This window comes from Podarcis liolepis, assembly GCF_965112155.1.
Source record: "Podarcis liolepis genome assembly, chromosome: 1".
NCBI classification, from domain to species: domain Eukaryota; kingdom Metazoa; phylum Chordata; class Lepidosauria; order Squamata; family Lacertidae; genus Podarcis; species Podarcis liolepis.
The window spans coordinates 66,079,121-66,107,083 of NC_139554.1; the positions used below are offsets into that span (position 1 = coordinate 66,079,121).

Here is a 27,963-nt window from a genome sequence, read left to right on the forward strand (position 1 = left end):
GTCAATGAGAAAAGGAACTGCATGTGGAAATTATCAAAGGAGAAAGAAAAAAATTCAGTAAATTTTTCATAGATGAGGGGTAGCTTTTTTGCTGAGCTTGCCTCGGTTTCAAGGTGACCATGGGGTGTTTGTGAGTGACCTTTCTTTCATCTCCCCCATGGTCTGCACTTCCTGGGTGTCTATCCTTTCTGAAAGCACCGTGACATCCTCAGCTGGGCTTATTTGTAAGCATGAAAAAGTGTGGAAGCTGCCACTATGTTATTTTGTTCTAAAGTGAAGTCTTTTTATACTTTTAATGAAAGGAAAAGGAAATAAATCCCCCTAAAAACAAAATCATCTGTAGTTTCTGAAGTGGCTGAAACTAAGGAAAGAGGTCAAAGTAGACAGCTGTGGAAATATTGATTCTGATCTCTTGTAGCAATGAAAAACAAAATTCAATGGAAGGAATCATTTGGAGAGGAATCAAAACCAGAACTATCAATACAAGTATATACATTTATTGAGAATCTACTTATTTGGAAACTCTCACTGCCAGATAAGACTACATAGAAATAAAGCAGGATTCTGCACAAAGTGTTACTAAAAATAATAAGAACAATTTGACCAAAAGTCAAGTTTGGTAGAAAAGGGCTCTTCATTCTCCAGTAGGAATCTCTGGCACATCACAACCAAACTACGTGCAACATTTAATGCAAATGCACCTTTGCATTTAACATGCATTGTTTGTTTTAATGAAAATAGCAAAATGTTTGTGGAAGGCTGAGGCTAGTAATTAACAGGATCAGAGCACACACAGAGAGAGCACTTGAACCATAGAATTGTAGAGTTGGAAGAGACCATGAAGATCATCTAGTCCAAAGCCCAGCAATGCAGGAATCTTTCACCCAATGCGGGTCTCAAACCTACAAGCCTGAGATTACGAGTCTCATGCTCTACCAGCTGAGCTATCTGCTTTCATCTCCTCCTGAGGTCCTAAAGAAAACCCTTCTCATGCAACTGGCATTTGTGGGGGAGGGGAGAGAGAAACCCATGGGCACTAACTGGACACTTAATTCCAAATACAAATTTTAAATAAAATGCTGTTGGTGTTGTACAACAGCTCAAGTTCAGCAGGTTGTGTTGCTGGGCTAGTTAAAAGTACAAAGATAAAACTGCAAGTTAAGCATACTTTCTAGAACGTGAAGCCTTGTGCATGAACAGTGGATTCACTCCTTATTATGATTGCTTTGCAGGAATGTAGGATTCTTACAAGGAACAAGAGAGCTGCATTAACTGCTGTATGGAACCACAGTTTTAATTCCACTTCCAGCGCACTGTGGGAGATCAGTGCCAACCAGGAAGTTAGCTCTTTAAACGTTGCTTCTTCTGTGAAATTGCCAAGTGGCCTTTGGACAGCCACTCTCAGCTGCCACAGCCCCCATCTGAGTTATAGGGATAATAGTGTTGATTGACTTTATGGTGTTCTTGTAAAGATTCCAAAAAATAATATACATAAAGTATTTTGAAACACTGTAAGGTATGTAATATGCATATATAAAAGCATTATTAAGAAATGGTGGCTGGTCTTCTAACGTTAGTAAAAAGTTAGCTCAATGTTTGCCAAGATCAAGGTGGTAGATGTGAACATTTTCCAGGGCCCCAAGTCCAGCAGAGGGGCCTCAAATAACCCTACCATTTCCACTTTCCACAGAATATCCAAGAAGATCATGGCTAAGAGAATTCACTGTTTGCATGCCCTGTTTCCTTCAGGTGAAGGGACCCGACTGACAGTGCCATGACTGAAGCATGCCACCACCCACTGTAAAAAAATAAAGGAATCCGGAACCAGTACTGTCTAAAGTATGTAGTTTAAAAGCTCTGTAGAAACAAACTCATTTTAAAAGTCTTATTTTCCTGCCTTTTCGCCCCCAGTAACACTTTCCGCTGCCACTCCAGCTTATTTTCGTGGATTCACACTGATTGCTTTGAAAGAGGGCAAAGAGGGAGAGAAAGAAGAAGACCACGCAGGGACTTTTCAGGTGAGTAGCTGGCTCTTGAACTTCACCTTCAGAGAGTCTGTCTGGATGGTTATTTCACAGCAGGATGAATACTGTACAAAACAACATAATCTTTTTGTGTTGATATCAATATCTCTGTAGTTGCAGGCATGGGATAAGCTTTGCAACTCCAGCTAAAGATCAGATTTCTACGGGAAAAGATTTCGGCATGTGCTGTTAAGTTGGCTGCGGAGTTCAGTGGATTTATACACTTATAGTTCAATCTTGGGCATGTTTACTTGGAAGTAAGCCCCACTGAAGTCAATGGAACTTACTTCCAAGTTAAGTATGCATAGGATTGAAATCTTAAAATAATTTGACAGACAAGGTGCAAGAAATCGGAAGTTGATGCTGGTATGCAGCTATTCATAACAAATATAGTCAGCTCCAAATATTTTTGCAATGTTTATTTTGTCCAGCACTTGGTCTCTTTTTGTCCACATTCCTTTTTCCAGACTAGCAGATATTATTTTAATTTGGTGGTATTTTGATAGCTATGCTGTTTGAATCTAGTCGTCATCACTTGGAAGTAGGTCCCACTTAGTTCACTGGGGTTTACGCCTAAATAATTATGCATGGGGTGGCAGTTTTGTCTTTCAAATGTGCTTTAGCAAACTGCAGTCTGGCCTGCTTTGTCCTGAAGCCCTTGAGTTTTCCAAGAAATCATTAATCACATGACTTTCATGTTCCCTAATGGTTCATGAACTAAAAAGCAAATAAAAAACAGCAAGTTCAAGTTAGGAAGGAATATTGTTTTTGCATCTGTACTTCTAGAAAGATTATATTTATCAATTACACTGACTTAGTGAGATCACTGCTGCTCTTGTCGACCTCCTCTGAACTTGGGAGTTTTCTACCTGTAGGAATTTCCTCAGCATTTCATTCAATTGGTCAACAGCTTCCAGTTCAGACTGCATGAACATATATGTGAAATTAGGATTTATGTGCCCCAACTTTACACTTTCTTTCATTGAATTGTATTTGACATTTTACTGTCCATTCACCTAGTTTGGAGAAATCCGTTGAGTTCATTGCAATCCCTTTTTGTTTTAACCACCTTGAACAACTGATATATCCAGCAGACTTTACTGCCTTTCTACCTACTCCTAACTCTAAATCATGAATGAAGAAGTTAAAAAAACACAGGTTCCTTGTGGGCTTCACTTTCTACATCTGTCCATTGGGGAAACTGTCCGTTTATTCCTACCTTCTGGTTCATGTTCCTTAACCAGTTATGCAAGAGCTTACAGAGGTTTTCTTGCAATGTATCATCAATTTGTGCTTCAGAATATCAATATGGAAAATAGAGTGTATAAATCCAGTGGGCCATACAACTGTCTTGGGAATGACCTTGTGTAACCTGTTACACAATTTGGCTGGCCCAAATTGAGAAACTTTTCTGAATTTGGGATAACTTTTCTCATGCAAAGCTGGAAGCAGCATTTTCTCTTTGCAAAGCTGTAAGCAGCATTTCTGAGGAGGTAAGAGGCTTTCTAGGGACGCGGGTGGAGCTGTGGGTTAAACCACAGAGCCTAGGACTTGCCGGTCAGAAGGTCAGCGGTTTGAATCCCCGCGACGGGGTGAGCTCCCGTTGCTCGGTCCCTGCTCCTGCCAACCCAGCAGTTTGAAAGCACGAAGTGCAAGTAGTTAAATAGGTACCGCTCCGGCGGAAGGTGAACAGCATTTCCGTGCGCTGCTCTGGTTCGCCAGAAGCGGTTTAGTCATGCTGGCCACATGACCCAGAAACTGTACGCCGGCTCCCTCAGCCAATAAAGTGAGATGAGCGCCACAACCCCAGAGTTGGCCACGACTGGACCTAATGGCCAGGGGTCCCTTTACCTTTACCTAAGAGGCTTTCTGCTAATGGAAGAGTGCCATTAGGTCCACCCTGGTATCCAGCAAGAACATGGTCCTGCAGGTTCCCTCACTTCCTCCCTGAGCACACCATATTGTCATATTGCTGAATTCTCCACCTCGCCCCCTCCGTGACCCCGACTAATAAGTGAAGTGTCAAGGCTCAACTCTATCATTTAGAGAATGTGTGGGGCAACATAAATTCCTCTTTGTCCATTTTCATCTTAATTGTTTGCCCATTGAAGAGTTGAAGAGTGTATAACTTGTGCAATCAATCCAGCAGTTGTGATCCTAAAAAATACATAATCTTAACTTTTATTGTGCCTGGGGTGGTTTTGTTTTTCTTAAACCCAGATCATTTTCATACTTCACAGACATCTGTACTGAGTCATGCAGCTTAATTTTTGCTGAAACTTTCAGCTGAGGATGTTTAAGCAGAAAAATAAGCACACTCAGCTTGATAACAATATTATCCACTATTAATAATATGGAGTTTGCCAAACTAGAATAGGATTTATTCTTGCAGATTTAGTATTCTTACAGGTTTACCATTCTGTGACATGGACTTAAGCATTTTAGAAAAAACATATCAAACACTTTCTGGAGAGCCACAAGGAAACTGACAGTGAAAATAAACTCATTGTTCCCTGTTTGTAAGCTCCTTTTCTGCTAATACAGAATTTAGGAACACATGGAGTGTATTGAACATGCTGATGTTCCTGCCTTCAATCTATTTTGATGGACTCTTTGGTTTTTCATATCTGCAGCCTATATATGTATGTAAGATTAGAATTGCACATAAAACATATGGGCCTGACATGTGAAAGGGCAGTCCTATGTCACACCTGCCCCTCCCTCTCTGGAACATGCCACCCAACCTACCTTATGTTCTGCCCAGTCTAATGACATCAAGAAGAGAAATAAACTGGAATTCACATTATGTAGTACAGTGGTACCTCTACTTATGAACGTGATCTGTTTCAGGGTGCTGTTCACACCCTGAAAAGTCCATAAGTAGATCACTTCTGTCTATGCACATGTGGTGAAACTCGGAAGTAAACACTTCCGGGTTTACCATGTTCACAACCTGAAATTCCGCAACATGAAGTGAACGCAACTGTATATATGACTGTATATGAGAGGAAACTTGACGTAGGGGTGCAGATTTTGGTTTCTAATACCTTCTTAGTCTGCCCTTATTAAGTGCAGCAGCAGAAGGGCTGACGCTCTAGAGGGGGCAGATTTGTACCTGGGTGCCAGGCCACCTCCCTGCCTCTCACCTGCTTGCTCACAGTAGCGACACCTCCTCCTCTCTTTTGGGCAGTTTCTTCAGGAAAACAGGAATGTTTTCCGTCTCCCCAAGCCCTGAAATAGTGCAGCTACCTTGCAGATCAAAGGTCCCAGGTTCAATCCCTGCCATCTCCAGTTAGGGCTGGAAATGAATGAATGAATCTTTATTGCTTTATTATAGCAATAAAAACAACAATACAATATACAAAGAATAGAAATAAAAAGTCAATTATATAAAATACTTTTTAGGGTGTTGAGTCAATAGTCAAATAGTGGATCTTATTCTGATTGCCCCAGCTAAAAACCTTGCAACCTTTGCTGTCACCTGCTCATCTTGATCTGCCAAGAGAAAGGACACTGTGGCAGTGGTTGGGCAACCCGGAATGGACAATAAAAGAGGGGTGATAATCTCATTCCTCAAGTCTTTATAAAGAGTGCAAGCCAGAAGGGCATGTGCCACCAATTCGGTACTGAGGTAGGGCTGGAAAATATTGGGAAATATGGTCCAGCTTGGTGTATGGCAACCTGACAGTCTCACATCCCAAAGTAAGTTCAGCAATACCATTTTTAATATACTGAGGGATTTAGGTCTAACGTGTGGCAAAAGACAAGGAACAACGTGGAAATTGTATGAAACAGCAATATTCAAATTGTGAATTTAACAGGCCAGTTTGGGAAGACTAGAAAAAGTTTTGAAGTAGGTCATCACACAAATGTTAGCAAGTACAAATTAGTGTGGATCATTTCCTGTAACTTAATTATAATTTCTCCTTTACGATAAAAAAGGGGTTATTTTCTTCTTTCCACAGTTGGGCGCATTCCCACCATTAATGTCCTATTGTAGCTAATTTCCAATTAACTTTTCAGCACTGACAAGAAAAAGAGGTTTTTACAAGGATCTGGACTCCAGGCCTAACTTTTTCAGCATCAGACCAGCAAGTTGTTTGTTTGTTTTTTTAAAACCCCAGTAAAAACATCCCTTCACTTTGCAGAAGTAGGCAAGAATTTTGAACTGTTGATGAGAGTTGGCAGAAAATTGAATTTTCTAAATATCGGCAAACGCCTCATGGATCTCAGCGGAGGGATAATTATTAAGCTATTTAATTAGTTTTATTATACCGCTTAGAAGCTGAAATCAGCATTTTAATTGGCAGATGAATATTTCAAAAGTTTTTGAATAGCTAAATTCATATTTTTTGGGCATGAAAGAGAACTCATTGTCCTTCCACCTGCAAACACTCTATTAAGTGCTCTTTGTAGAGCTAACACCTGCCTGTAATGCCTGCGTTCATTAAAGATTCAAGTATCAGCTTCACTAATGTGTAGCTTTGCGTTATAGTTGCCCTGTGTGCCACTAGCTGGGTGAAAAACGAGAGTTCATAAATGCTGCATTAGGATTATGCCAGGCCTGTAGTCATGAGGTGATGCCACTATTTTGCAAGCGGCTTTTGTACAGGGTTTTTTTAAAAAAAACAAAACAAAGCTTCCAAGGAGAAAGCGAAGGATCTGGCATCTGGATCCTTATGTGAAGGGGGAACATGAGTTGCACTCACCTCATGGAAAGTGAGGTTCTAAAATTATCCCAGTGAGTGAAAAGGTGCTAACCAGTGAGACGTCTAGAGGTAAATATCTGTTTAGAATCACACACAATTCTTCCAGTAGAGGTGGGAGGTATGTGAGATCTGGAACAAGACATGGATGAAGAAGGTGTCATCCAGCAAATAGCCTCTTTAACTATCACTTGCAAGGCTGCTCAGGGCCGACTTGAGACATTTTGCTGCCTGAGGCAAAGGGCAAACTAGCACCCTACACTCCGTGTGCAGATGCTGACCAGACTACCAGTTGAAGTTATTAAACACTGGCAATGGGATAGTGTCGTGTGTCAAACCCATGTGAGCGCTGCAGGGTGAAGGATAGGCTGCATGGCGTACACACAACAGAGGAGAGTGCTGGCCCTCTTGAGGCAGTTGCCTCACACTACCTACTGGCAGGGCCAACCCTGCAGCCTGTTCCATTGGAGCTTTTTACGCTGCTGGTGTTGATGTGCAATGTGTATTTGCATGCAAAGGCCAGGGCTGCTCCTTTGAGCCTTCTGAGTGGCTGTGGCATCATCTGATTGCTTTAAGGAAAGATTCAAACGTGAACTATTTTGAAATGTAGAACATTTCAAAACTAAAAGCTGTCACTTGATGATGATGATGATTCAATGCTGCAATTGTACAGCATTTCCTCTTAAGCAGCTTTCATACATGCATACACATAGAAGTGGAAGAGAGCAAAGGCCTTGCATCTTGATTATTATATGAAGGCGATTCATGAGGTGAACATACCTATGGAGAATATCACCACTGAACTACATCCTTATCGCAAGGCCAAATAAGACTGAAAGCCATGCTTCCCATCATCTTTGCCTCATTTCGCAGCCTTCCCATCTAATCAGTGAAATGGGTTGTGTATTTCATGGAGGGAAAGTCTTTCATATAATGTTCCTTAATTTCAGCTCAGGTCTATTTTCAGTGGAGTTTAGAATCATTGTTGACTTTATTGACTTACAAGTTGGATGATCATCAAAATGAAAACATTTTCTTTCTGTTTTAAAATAGCAAGGTATTAATGCCAGAAAAACACAAGAGCTGCTGAAACAAATGATTAAAAATATTAATTCTATAAAAGGTACCAGTGCTTTCTTTTGAAATGCCACACAACCAAAGTGTATCCATGAAACTGCTTAAAATAATCTGTATGCAGCCAAGCTAGCAGTGTAGGAGACCTACAGAAAAAAATGACAAGGGGAAGATCAGAAAATATCCTATTCATTTTAATTTATGATTCTTTATACGTGATTACAAATCCTCAAAGATAGAACTCACATTAATGTTTCCACCTTATTTTTAATGCATAAATAGGTTAATATGATGAGAAAGCCTGCAAATCTAGCAATTTTTCAAGTGTTCTGATCATTTAATATCCTCATCAAGTTGGAGTCTTAGCACTTCTGTATTAGATGACTGGCTTGGGTCTGGTCTATGGAGTCCATTTGAGCCTCCAAAGGCTTTTTCTTGCTGATTTGGTTTTACATGTTCAGTAACTCAGCAGATCTGGTCAGCCATCATTAATCATAAATCAAGGAGGTCTTGATCTTTTAAATAGCCCAGCTGTTCAAGCATCTGTGTAGACTATGCAGAAGCTGAAAAAAAGAAGTTGACTTCTTCATTAGCTTTCTCCTTTCTACCAGTGCCATCGTTGTCACAGGATTAAAGGCTCTTTGCTTAAGATGAAGCTCAAAGAGAATTGGAAAGATGAAGCTGCATCCAGTGCTGCAGTTGCATTCGCACAACAGACATACACGTGTGCAATAGAAATTCCCTTTCCTCTCCTGCCAATGCCTCTTGCAGCCCCCAACCACCACTTCTCAACACCTGCTCCAGAGCACTGGGGGAATCTCCAAAGCAGATTGATGGGGGTATGTGGGGAAGGGGGAAGCTTCACTGCGTGCAGTGGCGTAGCGTGGGGGGTGCCAGGGGTGCCGGCCGGAACGGGCGCAACATTTTTGGGGGCGCGTTTGGCCGGCCCCCCTCGAGGAAGCGGGAACCTCTCCAAGGCGCAGCGCGCCGTCGGTGGAGGAAAAGAGCCTCGCAGCAGCAGCAGCAGCAAAGCCGGGAGGAGGAGGAGGTGGAGCAAGCCTGCTAATTGCTTGCTGGGAGTTAAGCGGCTCAAAGGCAAAGGAAAAGAGGTGGAGCCGCTGGCCCGGCCGGGAGGAAGCTGGAGAGAGCAGCGCGCCAAGCGCACGGGACGCAAAGGGCCTGCCCACGTGCAGGCTGAGCTCCGCGTGGCGGGGGCGGAGGGAGGCGCTCGCTCTTTCCAAAGAAGGACCCGGCTACTGGATCAAGGCCACAAGGGCCCATGTAGAGTGAGTGGCCAAGCAGACGCGTCAATGAGAAGCACTCAAAGCAGGACCGGGGCACAAGAGCGCTCTCCCTTCCTGCTGTTTCCAGGGGGTGGAAGCGTCGCTGCCTCGAGGGCTTCCGAGATACCCTGGGGTGAAGTCCCGCTTCACCTTCTTGGGAGTCCCTCCAGTGGCGTAGTGTGGGGGGTGCAGGGGGGGCCAGGCGCAACATCTGGGGGTTAGGGTTAGGGGGCGCAAATCCACGGGTTAGGGGGCGCAGATTACTTGCCTTGCCCCGGGTGCTGACAACCCACGCTACGCCACTGACTGCGTGAGTGGAAATCTAATATTTAGTCTCCTTGTGAAAAGAAGCGCCATCATTTTGATGAGTTTGAAATTGGATCGCTATAAGAAGGCTTGTAACCATGATCCTGTACCAACGTAGGTCAGATTGGTTCAAGCCAGAGACCCAGTCTAATAATCGTTCCTGGAGGCATAACAGCAATAGTTTTGCTTTAGGAATTTTTAATCCAGAATCTTTCAAATAAAGAAAAAAATCCTTCCTTTTTGAGCTCCTCTCTACCCTGAATATCTCTCAACCCTCTTAATAAACCTCAAGCCAGAGGTCCTATATTTCCCCGAATGCAGCAGCCAACCCCATCACACAGTTGCTTCAAGAGCTCACCTGAGCTGCAATGTATTTATTTTTACAGCACTGTAACAAACTCCTAGGCAAGGCTTTGGATAAGTTACTGAATAACAACCATCCTATTTAGGATTAAGAAGGATTTTCTCTCTGTCTGTTATTTTCCCCAGCTGTAGGCATTACAGATGGGCACCATTAGAAATCAGCAATTGAAAAAAAAATTCTCTTTGGGAGGCAAAATGGAAAGATTTTGCAGACATGCTCAGAGATCCCAGTGATATCTCAGATTGAATTAGATGATTGGTTACTTATCTGACCCTCTGGGAAATGCAACTGAGTTATAGTCAAGTGATTATATTACTGGCTTATGGTCACTCTGTGATCCTCTGTGACTTGTGTATTATGCTCTCTCTGTGATCTCAGCTGTTAAGTGATCATGTTTTGTGTGTGTTTATATGTGTCTGTGTGTATATACACAAAATACACACAGATAGGTCATATTACAATTGTGTTTGATTCTGTTCCTATTTGGAGGGACCATGAAGTTACTCAGTTTGTCCGGCAAAATGTCCTAATCCTTGCATGTGTTAACAAAGTCTCCTATCTTGATGTAATCTGTAGATGTTATCAGCTTGCTCCTATTTCACTCCTCAGTGTCTCTAATGAAATATTGATCAGCACGTCCTACGACTCATCTTTGAGGCACTGCACTGGCTACTCTTTCCAGTTTGAAAGTTTGCTTTTTAACAGAATGTTTTGGTGTTCTTCCTTTTGACCAGTTCCTTTCCCGTTGTATAAATCTGTGCTATGGTTCCAACCCCCCCCCCCCAATTTTATGAACATTCGAAGCTGACTTGTATAGCGTCAGTGATAAGATGAATGCAACTGAGTGAGTTGGTTCCAGACTTAGTCTTGCTTAGAGTAAACCCATTGAAATAAATGGGAATCAAGTTACTCATTGCTAACTTAATTTCTCTTGATTTCATGGGGTCTAGTCTAACTATGACTAAACCCAGTGCTTTTTTCTGGGGCTACGCATACCCCTAAACATTTTGTGAATCTAAGTTTGGCTTCATTGAGGGGCAGTATTTCAATATGAGCAGAAAAATGAGAGTACCCCTATTTATTTATTTTTTTAAGAAAAAAGCACTGACTAAATCTATATGCAGCCTGTTGCTTTGTCCAATCTCCTGCCAACCTAGGAGTTCCCAAATGTATCAGCGGTAGTAAATAGGCATCGCTGTGGCAGGAAGGTAAATGGCATTCCCTTGCTTCTGTCACGGCGTCCCGTTGTGCCAGAAGCAGCTTAGTCATGCTGGCCACATGACCTGGAAAAGCTATCTGTGAACAAATGCCGGCTCCCTCGGCCTGAAAGCAAGATGAGCACCACACTCCATAGTCAAATTCAACTGGACTTAATGGTAACTGTCCAGGAGTCCTTTACCTTTTTATCTTTTTTACCTCCCTAAAGCTCACCCAAATTACTAAAATATGTGACATCTATTGCTAGTCATAAAGTAGAAACGTCGAAACAAATAGACTTCAGGAAGATGACAGTGGGATATCACCCAGCCACTGTTGTGAAGTTAAACATAGAATCACAACAATATGTTAAACCAGTGGTAGCCAAAATGGTGTCCTTCAGTTATTGTAGACTATAGGATAAATTCAAGGTAGCAGTGAGGGGATCACTGTGTCAGCACCAGCCTGACAGAATGATCTCCCATCCACGCTGTTCTGGGGCTTCTCCTGTCTCCACTGAGGCAATTTGGGGGGTGGGGTGGGACCGTGGGAGGAGAAAGCCCTGTTGCACTAGGGAAAGTCCTTGTGCAGGTTTCCACTAGTGACCTTTGGCCATGCTATGTACATCATTTCACAAGGTGTGACCATTTCCATTTTGTGGGTTGTGCCTTTCCCTCCACAGGTTGGTTTCAAACAGCACACAGGTCATTGTGACACCAGGTGACTGAAAAGTGGGCAGCCCCATCCGCCTGTCATACTTGGCTTGTGGAGAATGTGAAAGATAAGGATCATAGCGCACCAGTTCCCCATCTCTGATATATATCATTAAGGCAAGTAGTTAAGGCCTTATTGTGATACAAAGGATAGCCACAGGCACCTGCCTCCCTCTATTAGCTTAGAGCACCATGCTCCACAGCCCTCTAGCACATAATAGGGAGGTTGTTCCCGCTCTCATGCAGACAGATAAATCTATCTGATTTGCAATGTTTAGCAACACCATGCAAATCACTTTTTCACAAAAGCTAAGTAATTTGATGGCAATTTACACCTGAACTCAACAATCAGGCACTGATTGACAGTAATTAGCATTAGAACAGTCACTCCACAGGCCAGGGGTTCTGCCTGTTTAAGCAAAGCTCATGGGGCTTCAGCAAACTGATGCATTTAGTTGGTGAATTAATGCTCATTCGTTTCAAGGTAAATGTCCAGTTAAACGCATGTCATTTAACACATCGGGTTCTGAAGTCTTTCAAGTGCACAACATATAATCATATAAGACAAATGAGCTTATCCATATGTCGGATGCAATGAGGAGAGTGAAGTGCATTTTAGAAGAATAGAGTTAAGGTATTTTAAAGCAATTTTGCGGGGTTTGCACACTAGATTTTAGGCAGTTTTTCCATAATTCATTTTGAATCAGACCGCAGGTTGAGCTATAATGACTGTGACTATGATTTTTTATTTATCGAGCCATTAAAAAGGACTTAAAGTGACTCAGAAACACAATAGAAATGCTAAAACCAATCATAATAATAACAGCCAACAAAAAAGGACAACAAAGACCAGAACAGGTTTAAATACTTTGGCTCTAACCACCAGATACTAGGAGTATGCTCCACTTCAGTCTGTAATTCTCAGTCCCGGAGATACTCTGGGTGAAAAGAAGTGCTGTGCTTCCCCATTCACTCTAATGGGCCATCTACACATGGCTATAACGTTTCTCCCTTTTAGCCAAAGTGAGTGAAATGTACCAGGATAGAAGCTGCTCCAGTCAGGATTACGCCTGCCAAATTGCAGACAAATAGGTCCATAATCCTCTGAAGCAGAGTGGGAGGTTATCTTTTGCTGGGCAGGAAGTGCAGAACTTCGACTCTTGTTCTTTTTTTACCTTACAATAATAAAGAGATGATTGAGCAGTGTGTATTTTTGCTTGCAGATGTTTAAAAGCTTTGCAGCTTCTCACCAGCCTCAGTTTCCAGTGCTTTCTGATAGGATTTACAGACTTTGTCTGTGTTCTCTAAGTCAGTGTTTCCCAACCTTTTTTGGGCAAAGGCACACTTGTTTGATGAAAAAAATCTCGAGGCACACCACCATTACAGCCCCGTGACGTCAGCGCGCAGCGTCACGCCGGGAGGGACGCATGAAAGTGTAAGTTTCAATTTTTTTCCCTCCCCCTTGCCGGGGGACCTCCAAGCTTTGGGGGTGGGAGGAGGCAGCAAAGCGAGGGACTGAGGGACTCCTCCAACGACAAGGGTTGGGAAAGAAGAGAAAGGGCTATTCCGCTCCAGTCCTTTCTGAAGGAGCTGAGGGTGGGGGTCCTCCGGTGCCTTCGGCGAAACGGCGCCGGCCCAGAGCGCTTCTAGGAGGCTGCCTTTGTGCGTGACGTAAAGCCCTTTTTCCCTCCCTCCAGCCCCGTGTCACCTGTGGAAAAGGGGGCTGGATCCAGTGACGCAACTCGGAAAACTGTTAGGGAAGCCAGAGCAGGAAAGTGAGTGGGGGGCGGCGGCGCCGCTTTAACCCACGTTTCCTTTTTGAAAGAGAAACTTAAGACTAGATGACCCTTGGGACCTCTGCCAACTCTACAGTTCTATGGCCCTTTGTGGAGGGGGGCAGCACCTGGAAAGACGGGCTAGGGGATAATTGGGGCGGCCGCCTTAGGCACACCAGAAGCGAAGCACGTCCTGAGCTACAAAAACAAACCCAATTCCTGCCTCGTTTTTTGCAGTTTCTGCAAAGCGAGGGAGTCTCCCCCGCCTCCATTCCTCGGTGCCTCCTCCTCCCCCTGCTCCCCACTACGGGTCTCCCCTGCACTTGGCCAGGCCGCCTCGCCCTCCTTCCTTTCCCAGAGCAGTGGCTCAGAGCGCCTCCTTGCACCACAGGTACACTCCGTGGGGAGGGGAGGGAGCGGAAGCCCAGACCAGCCCCCAACCCGCTTAGTCCGACCCCTCAAACCTTCCCAAAATAAGAACTCTGCGTTCTACAACGTCACCCCCCAGCGGGGCCCCCTTTATTTCCGGTGAGAGGGGGGCGGCGGAGGGAAAAAGCTGCTTCCCACACTTACCCGCCGCCATCTTGACTTCCCGCAATGAGCCGGATGCGGCGCCTAAGCTCCCTGCCGTCGCTTCTCCGCCTCCTCTACTTTGCACAAGGCTTCAGGGTTGCCGGCCGATTCATCCATCGGCCACTCTTTCAAGCGCACTCGGAGGAGGAATGAGTCGAAAGAGCCAGAGACGCAGCCGCAGTGGAAGCCCCGCCCCTCCCTTCCAGTCTCGGGACGGGGCAGAGGCCACCAGGCTGGCAAGCAGAGCGCCGAGAGCGAGGAAGCTGATGCAACGCGGAGGCAGACCCCGGCTGGCGTGTGTTAGAGCAGTGTTTCCCAACCTTTTTTGGACTCGCCCGCCTCCCTCCAGGCAACATCTCGCAGCACACTAGTGTGTCGCGGAACACCGGTTGGGAAACACTGCTCTAAGTGACTAGAGGCCTCCAAACAAAGGCTTTATAACATGACACTTTCTAGAACACCGGCTGAAGAGCTGTTTTGTAGAGCTATGGGATGGGGATTAAAGCAGAGTGATGCAGGATTCTTTTAAAAAGCTTAAATGAAACTTTCATTTTTAAGAAAAGCCTCTGCTGCTTTGCTTAACGAAATAAACAAATCCAGAGCTCTTCGCTGCTCGACAGGCAATGTTTTAGATAGCCTAACTCCTTGCACAGCCCAGAATTGGAGGGGTTGCCATAGAATCCATGCCACAAAAGACAGAATCAGGATTCAAGATGACTTTAACAGATTAGAAAACTGGGCCCCAACTAGTAAAATGACTTTCAATAGGGGCAACTGTAACATTCTGCACTTAGGAAGAACAGGCTGTACAAATATACTGGAATTGCCAGTAGTCCAATTGAATTCAGTTGAATTTACCCACAGGTAAGGGATTAGGACAGCAGTCTTGCTAGCCTGATCCTGCCTTGTTTCCTTCACTCCGGCATCAAAGTAGGACAGTTTAGCATCCCAGTCATATTTGGCCCTTTGTGTCCTGGACTGCAGGAATTCCTTTGAGATTACCAAACTTTTACAGGGATTCTAATGTCAGGGCAATGCCCTTTTTGCAATGAAACATTTTATTTCATAACCACACTTTTTATATACAGAAAATAGTCATGTGTATGCATCTGCTGAAATACGTCTAACAATCCAGCTAACTTATGTTTTATGTGTTTGTAGTAAACATGGGGTTTTTTTTGTTTGACAGCTGGAAATCCTCAGACTTTAACTGAGGAGCACAGATTTATTTATATTTTCTAGAAGTGTATCCGTCTTCCCACACTTTGGCATTATGTGTTTGTGATTGCTTAACCACAGCAGCAAAAACAGTGTTGTGTATCACATCCACATTACTATATGCAACTGAAGTGTATCATATATTCAGCTTAAATGTGCATCATTTAACATATAGGCATCTCTAAGTGATGTGGTGCAGATTTGAATAATTGCTGCAGACTACAACAACTACTAGGGACGTGGTTGGCGCTGTGGGTTAAACCACAGAGGCTAGGACTTGCCGATCAGAAGGTTGGCGGTTCGAATCCCTGTGACGGGATGAGCTGCCGTTGCTCGGTCCCTGCTCCTGCCAACCTAGTAGTTCAAAAGCATGTCAAAGTGCAAGTAGATAAATAGGTACCGCTCCGGCAGGAAGGTAAACAGCGTTTCTGTGCGCTGCTCTGGTTCACCAGAAGCAGCTTAGTCATGCTGGCCACATGACCTGGAAGCTGTACGCTGGCTCCCTTGGCCAATAAAGTGAGATGAGCGCCACAACCCCAGAGTCAGCCACGACTGGACCTAATGGTCAGGGGTCCCTTTACCTTTACAACAACTACTGTTTTAGTTGTGCTGTGGATGTTGCCTCTGATCACCATTCCCCTCCCTTTGGTTCAGTGTTTAATTTTAGTTGAGTTTCCTTTTTGACACACTTGCAACCCTCCTCCCAGTATCTATGCAGTTTGGATATTATAAGGAGAGTATCATAGGATTTCAAACCAGTGTCCATATGGTTGCCACCTCTCTAACTTTTATGTGCATTTATCACAAGGGAAAGAAGGCACAAAATTTTGAAGAAGGTCTTCAAAGAGAGGCAGATGCTCTGTGAATTCAAAGAGAGTTACAGTGTATCCAGATCAGAGAGACAGGGATTTTTATTTAGCTAATTCCCAATCAGCAGTTTCCACCAGCAGCAAGAGATAAATCAATCTAAACTGATTGTCTATAGCTATTAAATCCGGGATCCTACCATTATAATTAGTGAAGTGTGTTTCAGATAAAAAGGTTGAAATGTCATGTATGTTGTGGCATTTTTTGGCAGTCGGAAAATTATTGGAATGAAGCATCTGCTACCACACTGAATTTAATCTGAAATATATATTGGGCTTTTGTATCACTCAAAAAGCATGTGCAAGGAGAAAATATGTAGTAAATGGTGAAAGAAAATCCTAAGAATGTTTACTCAGAAGTAAAACCCACTGGCCTTCCGGGATTACTTCCTGGTAAATATTTCACACCAAGGGAAAAACGAATAGCACTTTTCCTTTTGCAGTTTGGTCCAGCTCAGGGCTGATTCATGCATAACCTTGAATTCATGTGGATCTTCATTCACATACATGGATATTTAGCTTGTAATGTGCAGACAGCTGAAGTAGTAAACCCATTCTTACACTGCAGAAATACATATAGGATCATAGGAAGCTGCCATATACTGAGTCAGACCATTGCTCCATCAAGATCAGTGTAGACGCTACATTGATTGGCAATGGCTCTGCGAGGTTCTCAACAGGAGTCTTTGCCAGGGAATGAAGTGGTGGTGGTGGTGTTTTTTTTAATGCAAGGTATATGCACTGCCACAGATCTGTAGTCCTTCCTGTTTGTCCTATGTGGACAAAATGTCTTGTGGAAATCAGCTCTTGGCCTCTGACAAACATGTCCAGCTTAATTTTGTTACCTAATGTGTTTAGGATAATGAAAACATTTCTGTTCAAACATTTCTGTTCCACCAGTAACGTCACAGCAACCCTGAGGGCAGCCAGATTGCTTAAAGCCTAACAGAAAAGCCTAGCTGTGCCTTTTTCACTGGCAAAAATCCAATGTTTGCACACTTCACACCACTCAGGTGCCAAATGGCCCCATTGTCACTCACCCACACTGCTGTTGCTGCTGAAGTAGAATCCTTGCAGCCTCTCAGGTCCTGTACAGGGATGCCCCAAATCAAAAGTGGAGGTGGTCCTGCTGCTGTCACTCTCTGCACTCTGAATAAAAGGGGGTAGGGGGCACAATGCTCAAGCTTCATTGAAAACAATAGGACCCATGTTCCACACTCCCCATTCATTTCAATGGGGCTTTCACAGATAAATCTCCCGGTGGATCATGTTTCCTACTCAGCTTACTGGAATTTATTGGATCTTAAAAGTATGCCCTCTTGTAGGACTGTTCATCTATATCAAAGGATGGTCTCTGGGTACTGTTTTCAAAGGCCATTCATCATTATTACAGAGGAGAAGAATGCTCTGTATCCTGTTTTCACAATGTTGGCTGGATAATAACGTGGCTTAAAAACATTGTGTACCAGATTAATCATAAAGATTTCAGCAGTTGTTCCAAAAGGCTTTAAACTAACTTAATGGCTTTGTGAAGAGATGACTATATGAAAGATGACACATTCCTTATCAGGACCACAAGACAGAATACAACACAGTCTGTAGAATTTATCCAACAGGTGCTATATACTACATGAATGGAGAGCCCACTGCACATTTACGTGGGAAGAAATCTCACTCAGTTCAGTTACTTACTTCCCTCCAAACATGTATAAGATTATTAGAATCAACAATATTCTGGTGATCAGGTAACTGTGACCATGACTAATCCCAGTATATAACCATAGCATAAGAATCCTAAAGTTAATCCAGCCTGTGATCTAGAATGGATGTAAGGTCCATAATAAGTTGGTTCCACTCTAGAATGGTCATGGAGGCAATCAAATCCTGAACTGCAGCTGACAAGAAGGCCTTAGAATAAGGGTTGTTGGGGTTCAAAAACATCTGGGGAGCATCATGTTTGCTACCCCTGACTTAGATCATTGGAAGCAAGATTTCTCTGATGGTTTTCAAGTGGAATAGCCTCAACCCAGGACAGAAGCCCCACAGTTTATTGAGCATTTTGTAAATTTTTGGGTGGGTGATTCAGTTCTCCATATTTAGCATGTGTTAATCAGACTCAGAATCAATCTTAATTATGAGGACTCCACAAGATGGATTGATGCAATGAAGTCATGGGGCTGTAGGAAGTAATTAAGTGGGTCAGCAAACTCAGCCACCTTCATGGGGGAGGAATTTCCTCAAATTAAATAAACCAAGACTGCTGCTGATTCAGCCATTCATTAAGCCCCCACTTCCTGAGATCCCACAGGTTCAACACACTGAGCATCAATACTTGCAAATATGAAAATAACTCTGATGCTAATCAATATGGAATTGTTTTATTGGAATGCTAATGATTGTCATCGCTTTGTAGCGATGTACATAGTTTTGTAGACAGGATGGGCTAAGTACTAAGTCCTCCACACCATTTTATTATACTCTTACAACTCCAACTGAGTTTAGTATGTGGAAAAAGAAGGCAGGTTAGTGTTCTCCCCCAAAACATGACTTAATAATGCTTGTAAGTGCGGGAAACCAATTTCTGCGCATTGGCTACATGTGGACATCATCACAAACCAAGGCTGATCAGTGGCCCCAACCCACACTGATGCCGCCACAAGGAGATCAGAAGCATTTACATTGGTATTTTACTGATTTCCGACTTCATTATAAACAAATGTGTTCAAAACTCATTTTTAATCTGTGTTAACTTTCAGAGTTAGGGAGAAAATTGGCTTGGGTGGTGAAATCTATGCTTCCATATTCCCAAAGATTTTTGTCTTTATGCCAGAGCTACATATACATAGATAAAGGTAAGATAAAAAGGTAAAGGTATACATATACAGAGATAGAGAGAAATTCTTTTTTTGCAATGTTCACGTTCCTATTGTAGTGATGTTCATTAATTTCAGTGGGTCTTCTCTGAGTAAATCTTAGTTGAATACCACCCCATAATACAACAATAATAATCGATATAACATTTTAAGCAACATTTTTTAAAAATAGAGGAAGTGCTGATATTTTATTGATATGATGGTAGAGCACTCTCTCCTAAAATTCAGAAATAGAATATAAGAATAAGGTGAGGATAAGCATCTGTGGAAATCCAGAGTTCCCTAGAGTGTTTGAAAACTGTTCTATAGTAGAGCATTGTACAGATAACACAAATAGAGCATTAGTCTACTTAGCTCAATACTGTGTCCTCCAGCCTTCCACAACCTGGTGCCCTCCAGATACTTTGGACTACAGCGCCCATCAATCTTAGGTAGTGTTGGCTGGGACTGATAGGAGTCATAATTCAAAACATATTGAGAACACCAGATTAGAGACAGCTAGTTTACTCTGATAGACAGCATCCTTTTTACGTCTTTAAATACCAGAGATGGGAGCAAGGACTTTATACAGGCTATATCTTAAAAGTCCTTCCCGGGTATGTGAAATCAGAATAATCAGCAAACCTGTGGTTTTTATTAGAACAAAAGGAGTGTATATTCTCTTGCTGCCTTGCTAATTGATATTATTAACAGAATGCCATAAATATATAATCATATGATTTTTTTCAAAAAAGAGCATTTTGAGGGTTTGGTACGTCCCCTTCCCTCATAGCTTTGACTGTTGCATACCTTGGATTCTTTTGAAGCAATGTGGCTTAAAATAATAAGAGAACAGCTGCTTTTCCTTCATTCTAACAGTTCATCAGCACCAAAGGAGAAAAGTCTGCCTTTAAATAAATGGTTTAGGTCTATATCTTTTCATACCATTAGGTGTTTATTTGAAGTTAATTTAGGTTGTTAGTTACATACACACATTGCTCAAGATCAAAACACAAGATGTTCAAATGAAGGGTTATGCAATGGTAAAATGTAAACCTAGCGCAATTATTTTAGACATATTTAAATATAGACAATTCTGCCTGAGAGGAGGGAATTCATACCCCTTAACTGTGCAACCGGTTAGTAACATTGTGGTTTTAGTTGTGTATGCCTGAAGGTAAGCTGCGTGTGTTTTGGGCATATATTGAAAGTAATAAATCCAGCTTACTTTCGGAAGACATAGTTAGGTCTCTAGGTGATGTATCATATACATTTTCTCCAGGGTTGCTTAAGAATGCAAAGGGACAGGCCCATGCATGTCTCATCTGTCCCATTTTCAGGTTGTCTTCCTGGATGTCACTGCAAATCCTCCCCCAAATCTAAAGCTACAGCATAAGGGTGAAGGCAACCCAAAATTCTGTCTTGTTTGAGGTGCTATAGCAGCAATTGAGGGGGGTGGAGATTATCTGTAGCTTTGTCACCATCATTGCCTCAGATCCCAGCTTTGTGAGGATTGTGTGAGAAGGACCTGTGCAATTCGCCCTGCCCATGTGGCATTGGACTTTTACATGTTCTGGATGCACAGTGGAAAAACCCACAGAAGATCAGATCTCACTGCCTTGCTGTTGTACTATAGAGAGAGCATTCTTACCTTGTCTTTTTCCTATGATAAATCTCTGGCTACTGTTAGCAACACAAATATAGTGTCCTGGGTTTTGGGGTGTTATCCAGCATCCCTAGGTTCTCATTCAGTACCTTTGCAGTAGGGCGGAAAGATGCTGTAATGCTGGAATCAGTCCCAAATCTCTATGGTGCCGTCTGGTAGTTTTGGTGGTACATGGTCGGGCTGTCCTTGGTGCATGGAATGCTGAGATTGTTTTCCTCTCCGTGAATCAGGGAGTGATCTCTACAGATAATGAGCATGCTCCATTGTATATGTTCAAGCACAGAACAAGAGAAGGCATTCTTGTGCAGATCTATGTGTGCACTGGGCTCCTGCAGAGCTTTTGGTTGTGTTTTAGCTATTTCGGTAACCAACTGCCTAAGACACATCTATTCATCTCTCCAGGTTTTGCGCTTAGGTGGTTGATATTACTGTTACTATTTTTTGCACCCGCTCCAGAATGTGCCTACTTGCAGTAGCAGACTCTCATGCTCCTTTCTTGCAACACTGATGTGGTGTCCCCTGCAGGGGGAGTCCAGTGTGGCTCAACAAGTTGCTTTATCCTAAAACCTACTAGAAGAAACTGACTTAGTTTCCAAACTGACCAAAATATCACAGTTCGACAGTTTGGTTTGGGAACCTGTGTTTCAACCTCCAGAGAAGGGCTGGTGAGACCTTTCCCCAGTATGCAACTAAACTGACAGGCACATTCATGCACCATCCATGTGGGAGGTATAACATAATTTTCTTATTAGCAAATACAGTAGCTGTAAGGTAATATTAGCAATGTCCAGAATTGCTATATAAATGGGATCCTTTAGCGCAATCACAGCATATTTATGTTATGCAGCATGATATAAGAAGAACCAGATGTTCCCTCAAGCACTGTGAACTCTAGTATTTTCCCACTTATCCCGGCCTAATTTCTGTTTGCTATCATTAAAATTTCATCCACGGGGATTATTATTCTCCGTCTTTTCCTCTTTTTGCCTGAAATTATCCAAGTCATTATCTCCTTGAAGAGCTTGATTGACGGCACTCATAGGTGAAGCTAGCATTCAATTCAGACGCCAAGCCTCTCAACAGTGGTGCTGTTTTGCTGCATTATTCCTGAATGTGTGCTTGACAGCAGCATTTTATATCATTGCAGGATAAACAGATCACTTGACACAAATGGCGAAATATATACTAATAGGTTTTTGCATTGTCTAAAACATCTAATGGAAAAGCCTAAAGGCACTTCATATGATACTTTAACGTCTATCAACATTCAAAAGCTTTCTATAATAATTGGGTGTGCTTTATGAGAGGAGCCATACTTAAACAATGAGTTTTGTAATGATCTGTTAGGCATGTATATGAACTTTAATAGCAGGAACGGGGGAGCAAAGGTCATGCAAGGATTTACAATGACATGTATGCAGCCTGGTCTTGTGCATGTTTCCTTACAAGTAATTTGGAGCACAAGAAAGTGTGCATAGGATTACAACTTTTAAAGATGGTTATGCTCCGCCAGCTTTAATTATTTTTGTGTGGGAGTAAAATTCCTAATTTGAAAACCAATGCAGTCATATAATATAACAGGGAAGGTGATGTCTTCTGTAAGATGTGTTCTGGCTCTCTGAGCTAGTAATACTTCTGTTTAGCCTGAAGCTTTCCTTATTTTTTTATTCCGGTTCACCTGTTACTGTTGCTTAGTATAGAACTAAATAGCAGCCCCTTGTCAGCTTGTACCAGCACCCTCTTTTTGGACCAGTCAGTGGTGTAGTGTGGTGGGAGGGACCCCAGCCCCATTTTTTTGAGGGAGCATAACCAGGCATCTCCACAACAGGCTCCTTCACTTAGGCCAGAGCTGTGGGAATGGAAGCTGCCCCTGGGTCAGGCCTTCAGGGCTGGAGTAGCGGCAGTGGCTCCTCCTTGTGGCTAGTGGGCCGGCCGGATGAGGGGCAGCTGCCACCCACCGAGGAAGGAGGAAGAGGACGTGACTCGGGGGCAGAAGTGGTAGAGAGGCAGTGGCTGCCTCACCACCCATCTTCTCTGCTGGGCTTCAGCGTGTGAGTGGGCCCCTTTCACCACTTTGTGAGGCTGGGATCGAACAGTCTGATCCCAGGCTTGCAAAGCTATGCAGAGCTTCCAGGGTGGTGTGAATGCATCCTTCAAATCAGTCCCATCCGGAAGGGAAAGAGTAGGGGGCATGGACGTGCGCAATGTAACAAGCTTAGGACACAGCATAAGATGTGCTAGAAGTGTTGCAAACATGCAACTCCTGGGCACCATTGGGGTTGTGAAAGGTTGTTCAATATCCCCTCCAACATATACAATGCATAAGAGAATGTTTGCTCTTTCTGCTCAGTTGCTGTTCTAACTTTCTCAGCTTGTCCTGCATTGAGCATGCCTACTTAATGAAGCCTACATTGAATTGGTTACCAAGATTGGATTCTCATCCTCCCTTCCGTACAAAGAGACTTTCTCTATGAGTGAGCATGGTGGTGGCTGATGTGTCTTTTTGCCCATTGATGCAATGGATGATGGGAAACATGCCTGCACCATTTTGTGGTCTTGTCTCTTTTTCTGCTCTGTTTAATGCCACACATGCTACAACAGCCATTTTTTTGACTGGCACCCACAACACTTTCTCAAAGTTATAAATGTGAAGGGAAGCTAAATCCTTCCCACACACACCATGTACTTCCCTACAGCCTCACCCCAGTCGCAAACTGTGGTGAGGTTTGCTAGGGGTAGGAGAAGGAATTTGTACTATCCACTTGCATGCCTCTTTGTTCTAAAAACCAGACGGCACACCTCCATTTTCATGTGTGGTTAGGCATTTTTGTTGTTTAGTCATCTAAGTCATGTTCGACTCTCCGTGACCCCATGAACCAGAGCATGCCTTGGAAACTCTCACTTTCTTCTCAAAGCTTCTCCTTTTTTATGTCCATGGAGTTTTCTTGGCAAAATACTGGAGTGGTTTGCCAGTTCCTTCTCCAGGTGGATCACATTTAGTCTAAACTCTCGGCTATGACCTGTCCGTCTTGGGTGGCCCTGCACAGCATAGCTCATAGCTTCCTGGAATTATTTAAGCCCCTTCGCCATGACAAGGCAATGATCCATGAAGTGGGTGGTTAGGCATACCCAGTGCTATTTTCCTAGAAAAAGAGGTGCCAAGAACCCACATTCTCTTAGAATGCCAATGGTGCCCACCTGAGAGGTGCAGGAACTTCGTTCTAGTGAGTTCTGGCTGACAAAAGCCCCTGGGCATACCTGGCTTTAAAGAAATGAGGTTGGCCCATCACAACATGTTTGGCACCCCCTGCATAAGAAATCTCATCTTCCAGCATTTCATGCAATGAGAATGTTATACTCTTTCATATGCTTACTGTAACAAACTGAATTGCCAAGAGCATAAGGTCAAACAGATTCCTCACTGGCCTTGCAGACAACTTCATTGTCCAGAAAGTGGGAGAAGCAACAAGAGAAACAGCCATTTTAGATCTGGTCCTAACCAATGTTGATGACCTGTTTAGTGGGGTAGAAGTGGAAGGATCATTAGGCGCGAGTGATCATGCTCTTCTGAAGTTTACTATACAGCGGAAAGGAGCAGCCAAGCATACTAGGACTCAATTTCTGGACTTTAAGAAAGCCGACTTCATAAAACTTAGGGAAGTGCTGGGTGAGATCCCATGGACAGTAATACTAAAAGGAAAGGGAGTTCATGATGGCTGGGAGTTTGTTAAGAGGGAGATAGTAAAAGCACAACTTCAGGCAATACCAATGAGACGGGAACATGGAAGGTGCCTAAAGAAGCCAGGGTGGCTATCTAAAGAACTTTTAACTGAGTTAAGATTAAAAAAGGATGTGTACAAAAAAATGGAAAAGGGGGGAAACCACCAAAGAGGAATTCAAACAAATAGCCAGCACATGTAGACACAAAGTCAGAAAAGCTAAAGCACAGAATGAACTCAGGCTTGCTAGAGAGGTTGAAAGCAACAAAAAAGGCTTTTATGGGTATGTCCGTAGCAAAAGGAAGAACAAAGAAACAGTGGGGTCACTCAGAGGAGAAGATGGTGAAATGTAAACAGGGGACACAGAAAGGGCTGAACTCCTCAATGCCTTCTTTGCGTCAGTCTTCTCCGATAAAGAAAACAATGCCTGACCTGAAGAATTTGGAGCAAATGATTCAGCAGAGGAAACACAGCCCAGAATAACTAAGGAGATAGTACAAGAATACTTGGCTAGTTTAGATGTATTCAAGTCTCCAGGGCCAGATGAACTGCATCCAAGAGTATTAAAAGAACTGGCAGATGTGATCTCAGAACCACTGGCAGTCATCTTTGAGAATTCCTGGAGAACAGGCGAAGTCCCGGCAGACTGGAGGAGGGCAAATGTTGTCCCTATTTTCAAAAAGGGGGAAAGAGAGGACCCAAATAATTATCACCCAGTCAGTCTGACATCAATACCAGGGAAGATTCTGGAGCAGATCATTAAGCAAACAGTCTGTGAGCACCTAAAAAGGAACGCTGTGATCACCAATAGTCAGCATGGATTTCTGAAAAATAAGTCATGTCAGACTAACCTGATCTCGTTTTTTGACAGAATTACAAGCCTGGTAGATGAAGGGAACGCAGTGGATGTAGCCTACCTTGATTTCAGCAAGGCATTCGACAAGGTGCCCCATGATATTCTTGTAAAGAAGCTGGTAAAATGCGGTCTTGACTATGCTACCACTCAGTGGATTTGTAACTGGCTGACTGACCGAACCCAAAGGGTGCTCATCAATGGTTCCTCTTCATCCTGGAGAAGAGTGACTAGTGGGGTGCCACAGGGTTCTGTCTTGGGCCCGGTCTTATTCAACATCTTTATCAACGACTTGGATGATGGACTCAAGGGCATCCTGATCAAATTTGCAGATGACACCAAACTGGGAGGGGTGGCTAACACCGCAGAGGACAGAATCACACTTCAAAACGACCTTGACAGATTAGAGAACTGGGCCAAAACAAACAAGATGAACTTTAACAGGGAGAAATGTAAAGTAATGCACTTGGGCAAAAAAAATGAGAGGCACAAATACAAAATGGGTGACACCTGGCTTGAGAGCAGTACATGTGAAAAGGCTCTAGGACTCTTGGTTGACCACAAACGTGACATGAGCCAACAGTGTGACGCGGCAGCTAAAAAAGCCAATGCAATTCTGGGCTGCATCAATAGGAGTATAGCATCTAGATGAAGGGAAGTAATAGTGCCACTGTATTCTGCTCTGGTCAGACCTCACCTGGAGTACTGTGTCCAGTTCTGGGCACCACAGTTCAAGAAGGACACTGACAAACTGGAACGTGTCCAGAGGAGGGCAACCAAAATGGTCAAAGGCCTGGAAACGATGCCTTATGAGGAACGGCTAAGGGAGCTGGGCATGTTTAGCCTGGAGAAGAGGAGGTTAAGGGGTGATATGATAGCCATGTTCAAATATATAAAAGGATGTCATATAGAGGAGGGAGAAAGGCTGTTTTCTGCTGCTCCAGAGAAGCGGACACGGAGCAATGGATCCAAACTACAAGAAAGAAGATTCCACCTAAACATTAGGAAGAGCTTCCTGACAGTGAGAGCTGTTCGACAGTGGAATTTGCTGCCAAGGAGTGTGGTGGAGTCTTCCTTCTTTGGAGGTCTTTAAGCAGAGGCTTGACAACCATATGTCAGGAGTGCTCTGATGGTGTTTCCTGCTTGGCAGGGGGTTGGACTCGATGGCCCTTGTGGTCTATTCCAACTCTATGATTCTATTCTATGATTCTATGAATTTTACAATCAAGTGTACTTGACAACAGCAATATCCGGTCTTGGCTGTGCAATGACTATATTGATATCATGCATGTGTTTCCAAACATGTGTATATCTCATTCACAATTCACATTCTAAAAATGTACATCTCAATCAGCCTTTCCCGATCTGGTGTCCTCCAGATGTTTTGGACTGCAACCATGCTGGGTGTTGCTAATCAAAACATGTGGCGAGACCAAGTTGGAGAGATCAAAATCTTAGTTGAAAATCTAAAAACCTGGAAGGTATGAACTGCCCTGAGTGAGCCATGTGCAGGACAGTTCCAACAGGAAGGAGAAACACTTGCCTGACCCACCATATGGTGCCTGAATCCAGGGGAGATGATGCAAGCATTGTATCCCACCACCCTTGTACAGTAATGTTTCCAGGCCTGTGTGTGCTGCAGCTATTCCCACAAGGAAAAGGGAGTGGGCAGAAAATAATGCCTGGCAGTGGTGGTGGGGGACTGCAAATTCCCTGGGAAGGGGACTGCAGCCAGCCCACAGGCCTTATGTTGTGCAGCCCTGGCCTAATGAAAGCAGCAATTCGATCCTCATATTGCCATCTGTCAAAGCCCAGGCAGCAGATTGTCATGATAACGGATTCAGATGAAAAGTTGTTTAAGATTTTATTACACAATCTCTTGGAAAGTATGTTTGTAGTGGAGTGCTTCCAGAAGAACTCAGCTTTAGCAGATGTGAGATTATACAGAGAATCCCGCTATCAGAGATCACTCAATGTGAGCATTTAACTTATCTTTAAGGAGTGCGGTATGAGTCTTATGGTACTGGGTACTGCATTAAGCCTTGGAACAGAATTATCTTGTTCCCAGGCAGCTTTATTAGCTACCCCCTGCATTAAGATACCAGATTCTATTATAAAAAGAAGGAACAACCCTGAAGGAATAACAATGTTTTTACCACTAGCATTGCATAAAAAGCATGAGCTGGGTTTTGTTTCATGCTCAGAATTGGAAAATAGTTTCCTTCTGGGCCAGTACAACGACCAGTTTTTAAGTGTGGGGTTCTTGTGCAAGCTATTTTCCCCTGTAGCAATTCATATTCATATGTATTTCATATGTAGCAATATACAGTAGCAATTCATATTCAGTTCTGAGCTGTGGGGATGCTATGAATCTCCGTGATTTCCACTTCCAGCACAAAGGCAGCCAGCATGCATTACCTGATGCATACAAAAGCACCAGGTTTGAAAATATAATTGTAAGATCTATGGGGATGGGATATGCAGTGAATGGTTAAGAACATACAGTTAGGTCAATAATTGATAATATATATGTGATGTGCAATAATGATTTTGTGTAGATATGCATTATGGTGCCTAGAGGGCTTCTGTGCATTTGAATGTGGAATGTGATGGGCACCTAAGCCATTGCAGAGAATTATCACGTGTGATAATTGTCAGAAGGAATTTCTTTTTAAGGATGAGAGTGCCACACTGGAATTTATGCTAATAGATGAGCTCCTGTTGCTCTGTCCCAGCTTATGCCAATCTAACAGTTCGAAAGCACACCAGTGCAA

At 43.3% G+C, this 27,963-nt stretch overlaps 1 protein-coding gene across 1 annotated transcript in view; it reads left to right on the forward strand.

The window, feature by feature from the left end:
• Positions 1–27,963, forward strand: part of SPON1 (spondin 1) — a 276,621-nt gene that overhangs the window by 8,971 nt on the left and 239,687 nt on the right. The window contains exon 2 of the mRNA XM_083463706.1: positions 1,912–2,018. Coding sequence (XP_083319832.1) covers positions 1,912–2,018 — 107 coding nt within the window. The remainder of the gene's footprint in view (positions 1–1,911; positions 2,019–27,963) is intronic.